Genomic DNA, 16,162 nt, shown 5'->3' with positions numbered 1-16,162 from the left:
TTACCAATATATAAAATATTTCTTGCCTATGTTTATTGACATGATAATCTATATTATTTGTGAACTTTTCAACTTCATATTTTTATACTCTAAAACACTTGTTTATATATCTTTTTCTTTTATCCATCACATCACATGATCACAATAATCTGTCCTAGCATAGCATCAAGGGAAATGTGTCCAAATATACTTTTCTTAATGTATATCCTCTACTGAAAAGAATTACCTAGTATGTGATGCAGATAAGATAGTATTCGTTAGGGATGAACCGGTAATTATGTGATGAACACACGAAAACAATACTACAAACATAATATTTTTTGTGGATCCATGCATGCACGTGTGTAAGTAATGGAACAAAAGAAAGTATTATCATTATTATTACCTACATAATGGGAGAATCTTTCAAGCTTAGGGACGTGGCCAGAGCGTGATAATCTAACATATGGAATGATCTTTCGATCTCTGATCTGTTTGAGACGATAATAAATGGCTACAACAATGATCAACCCAATAGATGAGGCTACAATGAAATGTATAAAGCTTGAGAAGATGCCATTATAATCTTGTCTTGAACAACTTTCAGCTGTGTCATAATAAGGAATGAAAAATCATTAAGAATAGAATAAGGTAGACTCCAACATGCTCATCATGAAATAAACAATTCAGTTATGTTGTGAGTGTTACGTACCATCCTGCATTTCTGTCATAACCAGATACCAAAATAATGGAATTTTTCTGTGTATTCTGGCTTTGTTTATTTTTTCTTCCTCTTCATTACTATGGCTTTGTTTTGTTGTTTCAGGTTCATAATTATTATATTTGTTACGTGGCCTTGTATTTCCATATCCAAGTTTTAACCATACTTTAGAACCATCCATCATCTACTTCTTTGTTTTCACAATCATAATATTTTTAATCAGTAATGATTATAAACTAGATGTGCTGAAAATATATATAACATGTCAGTGCCATGCAAAAATTAAATTAATCCAATACTTCACTCCCCCTAAAATACACATTTGGTCACTTTTATCCAAATTGTTTCTTCCAATCGTTTTTTTGTTGTTGATTGTTATTTAATTATAAAAATTTACATCAAAGTCATGTAATTACACCTATACTATTATTAAAATAATTATGGGTTTATTGTTGTCATATATATGAAAATATTTTATTGGCATAAACAAAATTTACTTTAATAATTTCTACGTTTCAAAATTTACTATTACTAAAATACTTATGGGTTCATTCTTGTCATATATATGAAAAGGAATTGATAAATATTTGGTAATTTCTACACTTCAAAAATTATATTTTGAACATTTTTATAAGAATAATATCATAATGTCATCACCCTTGCCCTTGAAAATGGATTTTTTTTTAATCTTTTGGACTTTTTGATAGGAATGAAAAAGAGTTATTTATCGCCCTAGCCCTTGAAAATGGAAATATATCTTTTGAACATTTTACATGGAAATAAAATAGGGCTGCATCTTCTAGTATGAAATATTTTCCTCTTGCTTTCTTTGAGTTGAAGTCGGTTGCGATCGATTAGTTAAAGTATATTGAGATCTTGAAACTTAAGATACTCATTCTTTTATATTATTTTGTGTTTTGTTAACCCAATAATGGACTTTAGTCTTTCTATCCATAAGATTGTAAGCATGTTGGCTGAAAATGTTTTTTTTAGATTTTAATATCTATTCTCGACATCTTATCAACAACTATAGTTTTTATTATGCAAAATACTTATACTTTGTATATAAGTATTATAAAGAATTATGTTTTGAACATGTTAGTGAAATTTATTATACATGTATATTTACTTCTAGTAACTTAATGGGAAATGAATGACGTTTATAATTCACATATAAATCATGGCGGTTCAAATATTTCTTAAGTTACTTATTAGAAGACCCACAAAGTTGAAATTTCATCTAGAAAAGAAGAAGAAACGAGATTGGATTTGTTTTCCTTAAGTCATTAAAAACTTAATGATGATCGAGAAAAGGAGGAAAAGTATAGTTTGTGGATTGTTGCTTATCTATCAAACTTTACTAATAAAAAATATTAAACAACTTTAATAATGTTGTGCCTGCGTGAATATTCTTTATTGGTAAGTTAAAAACCGTGACAACTTTGCATACCTCAGAGAGTGTCAGCATCCATTATCGTAGAGAAAGTTCATTATTCTCATTCAAGTATCTCTTGCATGTACTGTATGCTACGCAAATGGAATAACATCTAACCACATTTTCCATTTTTATTATTATCGTAATTATAATATCTTTCCTATATTTTCTAGTCGGTTCAATTTTATGTGTATCTTCAACAAATGGTTTTTATGGTCATATTTGGTAAGCTATATACAGTAGTAACATGTGATGTCACTTACTTACAAGATTTTATGTGATTTTATATTTATAATCCACTGGATCAATTATCTTATCAGCTTTTAACTAATAACATAGATACTTTTTAGCTATCTTATAAACTTGTGTATTGTTTCAAATAATAAAACTAATCTTTCATCACATATATTACAGTATTATTATTTCCCAAGTGTGAACATGCATGCATAATTTGAAGCGAATGAAACATCTTTCACGAAAGATGATTACTATTGAATTTGAAGAAGAAAATGGTGTCCCACATAAACACGATATTGGACATTCCTTCTAATTTACATAACTATAAATAACAACACATCATAACTCAATTTATCAGACATTCAAACAACAATAACTAAAGCTACTTTACCTTCTCAATTTGCAACAATGGCTGAGTTCCTTGTACAATTATTCACCCCTTTCTTCTTTTTCCTTCTTCCATTGTTGTTCTTCTTCTTCTTCACACTTCAGAAAAAACATAAGAAAGTGGAAGCACTTTCTTCAACCACTGCAACTACACTCCCAAAAGCATACCCACTTATTGGTTCCTACTTAGCCTTCAAAGCCAACACCAACCGCCGTATCCAATGGCTATCCGACGCCGTCATCGCCTCACCCAACGCCACCTTCACCTTCTACCGACTCCCAGGCCAAACATCAGTCGTCACCGCCAACCCTGCCACCGTGCAACACATCCTCAAGACCCATTTCTCCAATTACCAAAAAGGTGCTAACTTTGTCACTACCCTCTCTGATTTCCTTGGCGCTGGAATCTTCAACGCCAACGGCCAGAACTGGAAGTTTCAGCGCCAAGTCGCTAGCCACGAATTCAACACCAGGTCTCTCAGGAAATTCGTCGAACAAGTGGTGGACGCTGAACTCAACCACCGTTTAATCCCGATTCTCAATGAATCTCAATCCCAATCCAAAACCATAGATTTCCAAGACATTCTCCAACGATTCACGTTTGATAATATCTGCAAAATCGCCTTTGGGTTCGACCCTGAATACCTAACTCCGTCGCTAAAAGCTAGTAATTTCGCGAAAGCTTTCGAAGAAGCTAACATTATAAGCACAAAACGTTTTAGAGAACCGTTACCCATTGTATGGAAAATCAAGAGGAAACTGAACATTGGGTCAGAAAAGCGTTTGAGAATAGCAGTGTCTGAAGTTCAGGAATTCGCAAGGAAGATAGTGAGAGAGAAAAAGAAGGAACTTGAAGAGAAGGCATCACTTGATTCTGTAGACATGCTTTCACGGTTCTTGAGTTCAGGTTAGTATAAATGTAATAAATGTAAATCACTTTCTTAAATAAGCTAAAAATCACTTTTTTAAAAGTTTAAACAAACACAGGTTTTAGATTGGACTTAATTATTTAACAAAAGTATTGAATACCATATTCCAGGGCACTCTGATGAGGATTTCGTGATGGATATAGTTATAAGCTTCATTTTAGCAGGAAAAGACACAACATCAGCGGCATTAACATGGTTCTTTTGGCTATTGTCTAAAAATCCAAGAGTGGAAAAAGAGATAATTAAAGAGATTAGAGAAAAATCAGAAGGTGTAACAGTGTATGAAGAAGTAAAGGATATGGTTTACACGCATGCTGCATTGAGTGAAAGCATGAGGTTATACCCTCCAGTTCCAATGGATGGTAAGGAGGCAATGAACAATGATGTTTTGCCAGATGGGACAATTGTGAAGAAAGGTATGTCAGTAACATATCATGTTTACGCCATGGGGAGAATGGAATCTATTTGGGGTTCTGATTGGGCTCAGTTTCGACCTGAAAGGTGGTTGGAGAGTGTGGTTGAATCAGGTTCAAGGAAGTGGAGCTTTGTGGGAAAGGATTCTTTTACATACCCAGTGTTTCAAGCAGGTCCTAGGATTTGTTTAGGGAAAGAAATGGCTTTCTTGCAAATGAAAAGGGTTGTTGCTAGTGTTCTCAACCACTTTAGGGTGCTGCCACTGGTGGCAGATCCGGAGTTCATTTCATATTTGACCTCCCAAATGAAGGGTGGGTTTCCGGTGAAGATCCAAAAAAGGGTTGATTGAAAGCAACAGTAATGTAGATACAGATTTCATGTTCTGTTCAATGTCGTTAAAAGTAGTACTGTAGTACTATGTTGTTGCTAAGCAAATAATGTTATCACGTTTAGATGATGCTAGATTGAATAATAATAATACATGAGTAGTGGATTTTTTCCACAACCTCCCTTTTATATTTTGAATGATATTTTCCATCAAATTCAACCTATTTTCCATAAGTTCAAATTTTAAATCAAGCTAATGACATAACCAAAGTAACTAAATTAATTATAATTAACCAAAATTTCGATTTAACAAAAAGAAAAGTAAAGAAACAAATGTCATATTTATTAATTATTATTTGAGTTATATATTGATAAACTTTATTTATATGTAAAGTTAAATTGATATTTACAATAAAAAAGGAACTTGTTTTCCTTATCCTTAACTCAGTATCTCTTCATCGAAGAAAAGCAATGCAGGATTAGTGGATATTACTATTTGTTATTTGTTATTTGTTATTTGCTATTGCTGATTTCAATTTCATTTCAGATCCGGAACTGAATCAAATGAACCTCTTCTCTTCTGAATCTCAGGTTTATCTCATATCTCTATCTCTTTTTATTCTCTTTCACTACCCTCACTTTGTTGTTATTGTCATTCTGCCCAATAACCACAAAGTTACATTCTTTCTTATATTCATTCACTAACTTTATCTCTATTTTTCTATCTCTAACTACATTTCTGCTGCATGCTTTCAAATACAACCTTATTCATTTGTTTTTGACCTTTTGATTATTATTGGTTACAAGAAATTCGGGCTCAATTTGAGATCTTTCTATCATTATTCATCCAAAAGAAGATGACGGGTGAGAGATTTTGTGAGAAAGAGGAAGGTAAGGTTTTGCTGGAATCTGTGGTGGGAACTGATGCTGTTGCCTTTTTCAGTTCTGCCATTTCAAAGGATGTTTTTTCCAATGCCGGTTATGCCACCTTGTTGAGGTGTCCAAGTGGGATTATGCCATTTTCTGGCAGGTTGTTGGTTTGAAATCTGGTGGTTATGCCCTAAAATGGGGGGATGGGTACTGTCAGGATCGTAAAGATGGTAGAAGGAATGAGCCAGATGCGGAGGGTGAGGCGAAGAAGCGGTACGTGTTGCAAAAGCTTCATGAAGTCTGTGGTTTAACTTGTGATTCATATGAAGCAGCACAAGCACTAGGGGCAAGTCAAGCTTATGGAAATTCTTCGAATGGGTGTGTAGTAGGTGACAACAGTGAAGCAAAATTGTTCCCTCAGTAAGCACGGGTTTGTTGCATAGATCTTGGTAATGATGATGCATCCTCGCCGAGGAAGAGAGGGAGAAAGGCATGTGCAATTTATCCCAAAAAAGGCATAGGAAGTTATTTAATTAGTATATTCAAATAGTTTGAAAAATGAGGAACTATACTTTTCAGCTACGTGGTCTTAGAATGCTGGGTCGGGTCATGGGAAAGAATCCATTACTTTCCTGTGTTGCTTCCTTTTGTGTTTTGAATTTATCAAAATCAATCCCTCTTAGTCTCTTACTATCCCACGTCTCATTCAATCCCTCTTAGGAAATCATAGTTGACATTAGATTTAGCTAAATCTAGGAACCGATCTTTGCAAGGAATTGAATAACAGAAAATTAATATTTGGGACATGCAAGAGAGTGAATATGCAAATATGGGAATAAAGAGATACTCATTTATTATACTCCCATCCGTACACAAACCTGGTTTAGTACATGTTTTTTTTAATAAATATTCATAGTCCAGGTATAACCATATTTTGTATTCCCATATGATTATAAATTATAAATATTGATACTAATTATTTTTAAGAATTGGTTTAATATACATTTAGTTTACTTTGAATTTCATTTGTTGCATAAGTATTTCGGACGTAATTGTGTGCGATTTCAAACACTAGTTGCTCATTAAACGATGTTTGGAGTCCAAGGTATTTTTCAACTTTCAAACTATTGGGAGTAGTCAAGCAAATTAAAAAACTAGAACATAGCATACCAAAGAAAGGGTCAATTCCATTCCCTATAAATAAACCAAGTGTTATGTCTCCTTTCTCCACACCAAAACATTTCATTATTCATATTCTATACTTCTAACCTCATTCTAAGGAAGATCAAAATCACACTTATAAAAATGGCTTTCTCTTACAACAAGATCCTCTTGATAATTGTGCTGATCATCATGGCAATTTTTGTTGCTTCTCCTCAAGGTGGAGTAGAAGGAAGGCCTCTATTGTCACATTTTCAATGGTCTAGGGAATATGGGCTTCTTTTCCAGGCACTTCCAAATGGCTCTGCACCAGGGTCCGGGGGATCCAATGATCATCCTTGAGCAAGAAAGACAAATGTTTAACTCGGGAGCACATCTGTTGTCCCACTTTTTGTATCATCACCTCTAATTGATGACACAAAGGAGTAAGACAACAGATGTGTACTCGTTCAACTCATTCATTCTATTAAGTAGTACATTTTTTCACACTTACACTATAATTGTTTATCAAAAGATTTTTGTTTAGAAACAAAGACTACTTTTGATCATTAATTATAAAATAGGTGAGAATAACAGTTTGTATTAAAAAAAAAGAGTGTAAGATTTATTATTACATAGGCTGAAAAGGACCAGCAGTGTGCATGCAAACAACTGACGAGGCTGGTAACCAAATATTAGCCCAAGTTTATGATATATTTTTACTCCATAGAGGAATTCTTTTCATTCTTGATGTAAAGGATCAATGTGTAAGTATGATAATAATATAGCAGCACAATTTTTGTGTACATTTTTAATATAAACTTCTTTTATTTATTTGATTACATATCATTTTTCCCATTGTTAAGAGAGAATCTATTAGGAGTAAGAACGTGCACATAAAAAGTTAATTTGTGTGCCATACAAGAATAGATCACGTAGCTGCAGTTAGTAAAAGGTAATTGTTAAAAGTGTAGTAAGGACATTCTTCAAATTCTTATACGAGTCTGTAAAGGGGGAAAACTATATCTTCCCATATTTACATAAATTCCCAAGTCACAAGTCACAACCCTTAAGACAAGTTGTGATGTTTGAATATAATCCAACACATATTAACCTAGATCTCCCATCATGAACCTATGAATTTAAGGCTTATATTGTTGTTCACAATGATCAAGTACTAGGTGTCCCAAGCCACTATAAATAGAAAAATAAATTAGCAAGTTTAAACATCTTAAAATGTATCTCATTAAAATCAGAAAAATTAAGATACATGATAATATGCCCTTAATTTGGGCAGATATGTGAAGAAGAAAACAAATATGAAATATCCTTCCAAATCATTTTCATGACTAAACATAGAAAGATATTGAAAAGTAACTGATATATGAGGATATATGATTACAACTATGGCAGTAACACGCAATAGTATGTTTTATGGATATATTGCCACAAGGGATACGTCAAATTTGTTGGCACATGAAGCTGCTCAAGCTCTTGGTTCATTTGCAGGTATTAAAGGAATGCTGCTTAAATTCAATTATATCATATAATGTATTAAATTTATTAGTCATATACATGAAGGGCAAGGAAAGCTTCTAATCTACAATTCACACGTTAACATAATCAAGTTTTTCTCACAATAAGTAGGAGTCAGAAAAGAACAAATGGCAGCAGTTCCTAAGTACGGCGTTCGGCGCAAAAATAAGATCCAACTATTTATTAATCATTTCTTTCTTAATCATTCATTCAACAAAAACCTAACCAACCCCACCCCATTACACGCATACACTACCCAAACAAATATTGTCGGCTATTATTTTATAAAACCCTTTTTTACAAATATTGCATTCATTTAAAAATCATTATATTATTGTATAAATGGAACATATCATCATGATCAATAATAAGTAACCATGGAACAAGTTTAAGCTATAAATGGATCCTAACCAAAGACAATAGAATATTGGCTTCTAAATTAAAGTTTAGAAAAATAAAGTAGACATGGATGAAAACAGTCCAAATTACATTAACTTGGTCTAACCCCATTAAAAAAATTAAACGAGCCGCATGTACCATTAAGAAGTGTCCCCTTAGAATCCTACAAACAAGCCTCACATGTCCCCCATTCACATTTTCTTATAAGACCCTTTACCCCTTATTCCCTATAACTATTTCACATTCATTCATTACTCCCTCCCCTCTGACACACCATAATCCTCACAGATTTTTGCACCATTTCCTAGTGTGCCCGTGTGCTTTATACAAATTTTATTCCATTCCTTTCTTCTTACTTCTCACTTTCCATATATTTCTCTCTTCGTAGTTTGTTTATTACACTATGACTTCTTCAAATGGAACTGGTTCTCCTTGTGGAGCATGCAAGTTTCTAAGAAGAAAATGTGCAGTTGATTGCATCTTTGCACCATATTTTTGCTCAGAACAAGGGCCTGCAAGATTTGCAGCCATACATAAAGTGTTTGGTGCAAGCAATGTTTCTAAATTGCTTTCACATATACCAGTTCATGATCGGTGTGAGGCTATTGTCACCATAGCTTATGAGGCTCAGGCTCGTGTCAGAGACCCCGTTTATGGCTGTGTTTCACACATTTTTGCCTTACAACAACAGGTACCATTATATATTAATTATTACAATGCTCATCAAAATTAACTTCTAAAATTATATGGAAAATACTTTTGGTTCTCGCCACTTTTCTTTTACGCCTTTACTACCTTTACTAATTTGGAAAAAAATATTAAAGAAAGAAACCAAATGTATATTGACTAGTGTGTTTCTCTTATTTAGCTAAAGCAAAAATTGTGGTGCTAGAATAATATAATAGAAATCGTTTATATAAATAATAAGGTTGTTTTCATATATGTTAGAAATTGGAAAAATCAATAAGGTCATTAATCACATTACTCCTGTCATTTTCTCTTCGTTACGTACCTTTGGCTTTTATGATTCTCCTAGAGTCGGTCCAAGCATATTATTTATTGATACATAGTCAAATTAAACATAAATGACACCATAGTCAAATTATTAATACACACACAAAATATTTATTGGTTGTATAAATATACATGACAGTCAAATTATTAATACACAAACAAAATGTTTCTAATAACCTCATTAGTGGGTATTATATAAGTATACTTCTATGCGCTCATAGTGCCTTGAAACCTCCAGAAAACTTTAGCATTCCAACTCACCTAAACTTTACATTCATATAAACAAAAAATATATATTTCTAGTCGTATTTATTAATTCAGCTTCAACTTTTTCTTACATTTTCTTTTTATTTAATTGATTAGGTGGGTTGGTTGCAAGCACAACTAATGCAAGTGAAATCTCAGCTGGCTCAAGACATGGTGGAATCCAGGAACATAGAGAATCATCAGTGGCCATCAGGGAATGTTAGTGGCCAACAAGGACAACCAATGAATCCATTTTGTCACATGAATCCCATATCTCCTCAAAGCTCACTTGAATCAATTGATCATAGCAACAATATCAATGATGGAATGGTCATGCAAGATATACAAAGAAGAGATGATTTTTCATTCCAAGCTTGTTCTAAGAAAAGATCACATAACAATGACTTGTGTGAGCTGCAAGAAATAGCACTCAGGATGATGAGGAACTAATTAGGCTAGCTAGCAATTAACTGAGAAAAATAATAATATTCTTGCACTCTTTTTTTTACCTTAGAAATAATAATAGATAAGTGATCAATGATTATATATAAAGGGGTAATATTATTTGCCCCATATTTTGTGTCTGAATTTGTGATTACAGTCAGTTAAATTATTCTATTAATTAATGAACGTTAAATTTTGAAATTAATCAGTAGTCTTTAGGAATATAATGAGACAAAGCTAAGTCTGAGTCATATTATGTCACCCCAATGTAAAAAAAGTGAGAATATATTACTCATAAATTAGAGCAAGCTAGTTCTTGGTTGTTAGAGCCTAGTGTTGTATATAGTGAGAGTGTGAAGAAGAAAAATGACCATAGCTGATAAGCCTAAACTAAGCATTAGGCTTTTTCTGTCCGTGGATTCAATCCAAAAGAAATTATTTTCTTGCAGATAAGTTTGCTAAGTCTCTCAAGTCTCTTTGAGTTATCTTGTTGACTCAGATTAGTATAGTTGTTAACTACTGTATATATTAAATAATGTTAAAACCATTAGCATTCTCTAATAACTTTTCTTAATCTCATTTATGTTGTTATTTGAAGAATTGTATTTGGGCCTAAACTGTGAAATCATTAATAAAGCAAGGCAACTGTCCTACCAGAATACAGATACCATATCACGGCCTTAGGCTTTAGGTCTGTCCCTTAAACATTCATCTAATATAGCACAAACAATCGATAACATATTCATCAAGATATATGCACATTATATATTCTATGCGAGTTGCTTTATCCATTCTTCTTCCTCTTACATATTTATAAAACTATGAACCTCTTAGTAAAGATTGTTTCCTTTTTCATATATAAAACAGTTTTAAAGAACTTCTCAGTTCACTTATATTATAGAGTAATATTTATATATTTATACTGTAAAAATTTATATATAATTAATATATTATCTACTATTCATTTATATGAAGTCTTGAAAAGTTGTGAGACTATCACTAATGACCATTTTAGTTTTTTGTGGGGCTTGTTAGGCTATAGGGGCATTGCATTATATTACTTGACAAACATATGATGTGACATAATATCCTCTTTAAGCTTAGCTAATTCATGATCTCTCCCGTTCTAAATCACTAGCATGATATAAAGAGAATTTTGAGATATCTCCAAGACACCATCCACCACTGCCTACATATTAAACTTTCTCATAATCTAGACTTAGTAGGATTTTCAGATGCAAACTGGGTCACTAGTATGGATGATTAAAAGTCTATGATAGATTAATGTATCTTTCATGGTAAGACACTTGTTTCTTGGTCCTCAATAAAAGAGAAAGTAGTTTCAAGATCCAACACATAGTCAAAATATAAGGCTTTGGTTGATTTAGATGCTCGACTCATTCACTTGTTGAATATTCAATGAGAACAATAACCCACAAAGAGCTTGTTTCGTAGACCCTTCTCCATTTCCATAAAAGGACTCTATGGACAGATGTATGTAAACTTATCAACCCACAAGCAGAGAAATTATTTTTAGTATTTGAATCTGTAATTTTGTAGTCATTAAGCAACAATTTTACCATTAAGCCAAACTCATAATTTGCTAAAATCTCAATAAATTTGTAAGGTGTAAAATTGACCCAATTAGTTCTCTCACTAGCCAAACATTTGACAGAAGTAATATATATTTCTTCAAAGACCTAATCACCTAATTAAATTCGGAACTATAGCAGATCAAAATCTTTATTTTTAAAATGTAGAATAATTCAACATAAGGAGTGTTTACGAAGGGTCTAATATCACGGTTGTTTAAGGAATAATAGATAGAAAACTTGCATCGGAAAATTGTGTATTCAAATACAATAAGAATATGAAAGCATTTTCATTGTAGTGTTTATATTTTCGACTACTTAACCAACATCCTAAATACAGTAGTTAACAGATTCCTTAATATATAATTAAACATGCTTATCGACCCAATTCACTAGCTGAAAACATAAAGGTGGTAAAATGAGAGATATGAAGAAATGCAATATGTGTTGTCATAGATCCATAGTTCCATATATATATATACACACACACACACCGAAGTTCCTTGCCTAGAAAACTCATTGATCAGGGAGAATGTGTGTGCATGTGTATAGGGAAGCATAAACATATTCTTTAGTTTCATTAACCAATGTACTCTAATTGATGAGCTCTTTCTGCAATGTCTTTTTCCTCTATCTTAGTAATTAATATACGGTTTCTGAATTTATATATCAGATATACTTCGGGATTACCATAGCGCTTAGTCTATTCCAAATATTTGCCAATGCAAACCAGTTTTACATAAGAAAGGAAAGAATGTCAGAAAAGTATTCAAGTGGCTCCACCTCTTAGGTCAACACTTAGTATCTTCCCTATGCCCATAAACAAACTCAATTTAGCTCATAGAAATCCAGAGTTTTATCTCTAACAATTATGCTAATAGTTTACTAAAAATAATATTACACTAGATAGACTAAATAATACAATAGTCGGGTGGATTTTTCACTCCAATTTATATTATATATATGAACATTAATTCTAGGCTTCCTAAGCTTATTTATGGGAAGAGAAATTGAAGTAGTGCTTCATATAACATCAATCAAAATTGATGAAGTCTTCTTCAAAAATTCTCTCTTGCAAACTCTGATCTTTCATATAAGCCACTCACTGAAGGTCATGACCCCTTTCATTGTGAAAGCCCCACTCCCTTTGCATTTCATAGGACATGGAGTTACAAATCTCCTCAAAGCTAGAAAATGAGATGCTTTCATCAAGGGTAGTTCCTGAACTTTCATAGTTCCCAATAGGGTTTTGGTCCTTAGTATTTCCATAGTGTTGTGTTGTTGAAGGATTATTATAAAAGTTGGGAAGAAATTGTGAACCCATGTTCGGATTTTCCATCTGGAAACAATTTTGCAGATCCATGGGGAAAGAACTAGTAGATTTTCCAATGTATTTCTCATTAGGGTTTTCAGCACCAGAGAGATTGAAACAACTTTGACCTGCTTGTTCCCTTAGATAAGCTAGCTGTGCTTGTAAATTGACCACCTACAAAGATCAAAACCACAGTTCATATAGTAATTAATAAGCCGAAATTAGCAAGCTAGGGTTTTTAGTTACAAACTAAGCAATATTGCTGCTTGTAACTTATCAGGATATTAAATTATGAGATAGTCCCAAACCAATAGTTCAGATACATTTTCTTGCAGATCATGTATTAGTAAAGTATAGCTATATGACTTATTCAAAATCAACAGCAAAGAGATGTTCTAGACCATAGGGTGAGAGAAAACTACCAACCTCAACTAGGATTTAAACATGGGAATCCAACCCAAGTTCTTGGGGACAAGACCTATTAGCTAGGGTTTTTAGTTACACACAAAGTTTCCTAGTGACAATGAGAAGATAACAAACCTGCTGTTGGAGAGCAAAAATATGAGCAACACAGCCATAAATTGGATCCTGTACTCTAGCTTGAGCTTCATATGAGATTGTGACTGCGGCTTCACATCGATCACTCACGGGGAGGTGTTGAAGAAGCTTTGAGACATTGCTTGCACCAAACACTTTATGGATGGCTGAAAAATGGGAAGCACCTTGTTCATGACAAAAGTAAGGTGCAAAAACACAACCTCTCACACATTTCCTTTTAAAAAATTTGCAGGCTCCACAAGGTGAACCAGAACCAGCCATCTTAGCCTTTCTTATTAGAATTTTTGGGGGGGTTTCTGGCTCTCTCTTAATTCAGTTTTGTGCAAATCATAATCATTTATCACTATCTTTATATACACCATAGCAAGGGTAAGGGATGGATTAGAATAAGGTATATTTAATTACATTAGGTTCCCTTACTGGCCTACAGTGTTCTTTATTTTTTCCGTATCCCAAATTTTTATTTGTCAGAAAAAACGTGAGATTCCATTCAACATCCTATACGACAAAAGAGGTAGCATTAACAAAACCCATTTTGTGTGGTGACTGGATGTATCTGATCTTGTCGTTTCTCTCCTGAATAATATGTATCCGTACCTTATATATTTGATGAAATAGAAGGTAATTAAGAATTAAGATAAATGGAAGAGATTTGTTTTGTTTTGTTTGCCCTGAAATTGTTTATGTAAAAATGTAATTCATTGCTAATTGAAAGTTAGTTGTAATCCTTCTATAAATAGAAGGTTGTAATTCAAAAGGTAGTTAATGCATTCCAAATATAGAATGATTCAGTTTTTGATCATTCAATCATTGCAAGATTTTCTCCTTCTTAATTCTCATTCATTCCTTCAATAATTCTCACTCACAAACTCCAATTCTTCTCTTCTCTATACACGACTTCCTTTTCTTCTTCATTACCTTCCTTTTCTGTCTTTCTGTAACAAAACCAACAGAAGGAATTGAGCTTCTGGTTTTTCAAACTTCAACAGTGGTATCAAGAGCTATACGGTCAGGGTCTGTGGTGGTGCCAAGATTGGGTGCAAGAAGCTTCAAGAAGTGAAGCTCACAGATTGAAAACGTAGCTACAAGACAGTAGGGAATTCTGAAGCTTAGCTAGAAGAATGGCAACATCAAATGGGTTTGCAATGAATCTTCCAATTCTTGATGAGAAGAATTATGACCATTGGAGCATTCAAATGAAGGCAATTTTTGGATTTCAAGAATGCCTGGATGTAGTGAAAGCTGGTATGCCAATGGTTGATGAGAACTCAGTGGAGTATAGGGAAGCAAACAAGAGAGATTGCAAGGCAATCTTCTTGATCCACCAATGTGTGGATAGAGCCAACTTTGAAAAGATCTATGCAGCATCTTGTTCAAAGGAGGCTTGGGAAATCTTGGAGAAGAATTACACTGGTGGAAAGAGAGTTAAGAAGGTGAGGTTGCTAACACTCAAAAGACAGTTTGAGCTTATGCAAATGGATGAACAAGAATCAATAGCTGANAATTCTCAGAACTCTCCATCCCAAGTTTGATCACATTGTAGCAGCAATAGAGGAAGCAAAGGACCTTGACAACCTAACAATTGATGAACTGCAAGGGTCCTTAGAAGTGCATGAGCAAAGATTCATGGAGAGGCAGATCTACAGACAGTCAGATCATGCTTTGAGTGCACAGTTCAAGAAGAAGGGTGGTCCTGGACAGAATGATAGATTCAGAAGAGACAAGGCAAAGTGGCAAGGTGGTAGGAGATTTGAAACTGACAATTCGAAGCTTGGACTGAATTCACAACAAAGAACTAACTCTAGCAATCAGGGTAATGGTGGTGAAGTCAGTAGAGCCAAGAAAGGGAGTAATCAGTTGGTTGGAATACACAAGAAGGACAAGAGCAAAATTCAGTGCTTCAACTGCAGAAATTGAGGACATTTTGCCTCAGAATGTAAGTAAAGAAGAGTCATCCATACCAAAGAAGCAGAAGCAAGGCTAGCCAAAGATGAGGAATCAGAGGAAGAGGTGCTATTGATGGCCAGAAGCATTGATTCTTGTCAAAGAATTAGTGAATCAGATGATGCTCTACTCATGGTGACAAATCAACAAGAACAGAATTCAAGTAGTTGGTATCTTGATTCAGGTTGTTCAAATCACATGACAGGGAATAAGGATTGGTTTGTAACATTGGACAATTCAGTTGAAACCAGAATCAAGTTTGCAGATGATAGCATTATCAAGGCAGAAGGAATTGGTAAAGTGATGATCAAGAAGAAAGATGGATCAATCTCATACATCTCAAGTGTGCTATATGTGCCAAGAATGAAGAGCAATCTTCTAAGTCTTGGACAATTGCTTGAGAAAGGGTACAAGATGAGATTAGAAGAGAAGATGCTCAAAGTATTCAACAAAAAGGGAGTGTTAGTCTTGAAAGCCCCTCTAGCACAAAACAGGACTTTCAAGATTGGCATTCAGCTTGGAAATCAAAAGTGTCTAGGATCCATGACAGATGAGAAGTGGATTTGGCATCAAAGATTTGGACACCTTAACTTCAAGAGTCTTGAATTACTAAGTCAAGGTGAAATGGTCCTAGGATTACCAACTTTCAGAGCCTCAGATGATGTATGTGATGACTGC

At 33.7% G+C, this 16,162-nt stretch overlaps 3 protein-coding genes and 1 pseudogene across 3 annotated transcripts; 3 read left to right on the top strand and 1 right to left on the bottom strand.

The window, feature by feature from the left end:
- LOC109348464 overlaps positions 1–6,154 on the top strand; it is a 9,722-nt pseudogene extending 3,568 nt beyond the window's left edge.
- Positions 2,730–4,452, top strand: LOC109348462 (cytochrome P450 94A1-like). The gene is made up of 2 exons (XM_019588920.1): positions 2,730–3,666; positions 3,799–4,452. Exons 1-2 carry the CDS (start codon positions 2,781–2,783, stop codon positions 4,449–4,451), a joined length of 1,539 nt encoding a protein of 512 aa, XP_019444465.1. The 5' UTR covers positions 2,730–2,780; the 3' UTR covers position 4,452.
- LOC109347242 (LOB domain-containing protein 16-like) lies at positions 8,778–10,084 on the top strand. The gene is made up of 2 exons (XM_019586949.1): positions 8,778–9,065; positions 9,752–10,084. Exons 1-2 carry the CDS (start codon positions 8,778–8,780, stop codon positions 10,082–10,084), a joined length of 621 nt encoding a protein of 206 aa, XP_019442494.1.
- LOC109347241 (LOB domain-containing protein 29-like) lies at positions 12,734–13,801 on the bottom strand. Its single transcript, XM_019586947.1, has 2 exons — positions 13,523–13,801; positions 12,734–13,156 (listed from the first exon to the last, which is right to left on the bottom strand). The coding sequence occupies exons 1-2, from the start codon at positions 13,799–13,801 to the stop codon at positions 12,773–12,775; spliced, it is 663 nt and encodes a 220-aa protein (XP_019442492.1). The 3' UTR covers positions 12,734–12,772.

The sequence above is a fragment of the Lupinus angustifolius genome, chromosome LG05 (assembly GCF_001865875.1).
Source record: "Lupinus angustifolius cultivar Tanjil chromosome LG05, LupAngTanjil_v1.0, whole genome shotgun sequence".
Classification (NCBI taxonomy): Eukaryota; Viridiplantae; Streptophyta; class Magnoliopsida; order Fabales; family Fabaceae; genus Lupinus; species Lupinus angustifolius.
This window is presented reverse-complemented; position numbering and strand designations above follow the sequence as displayed.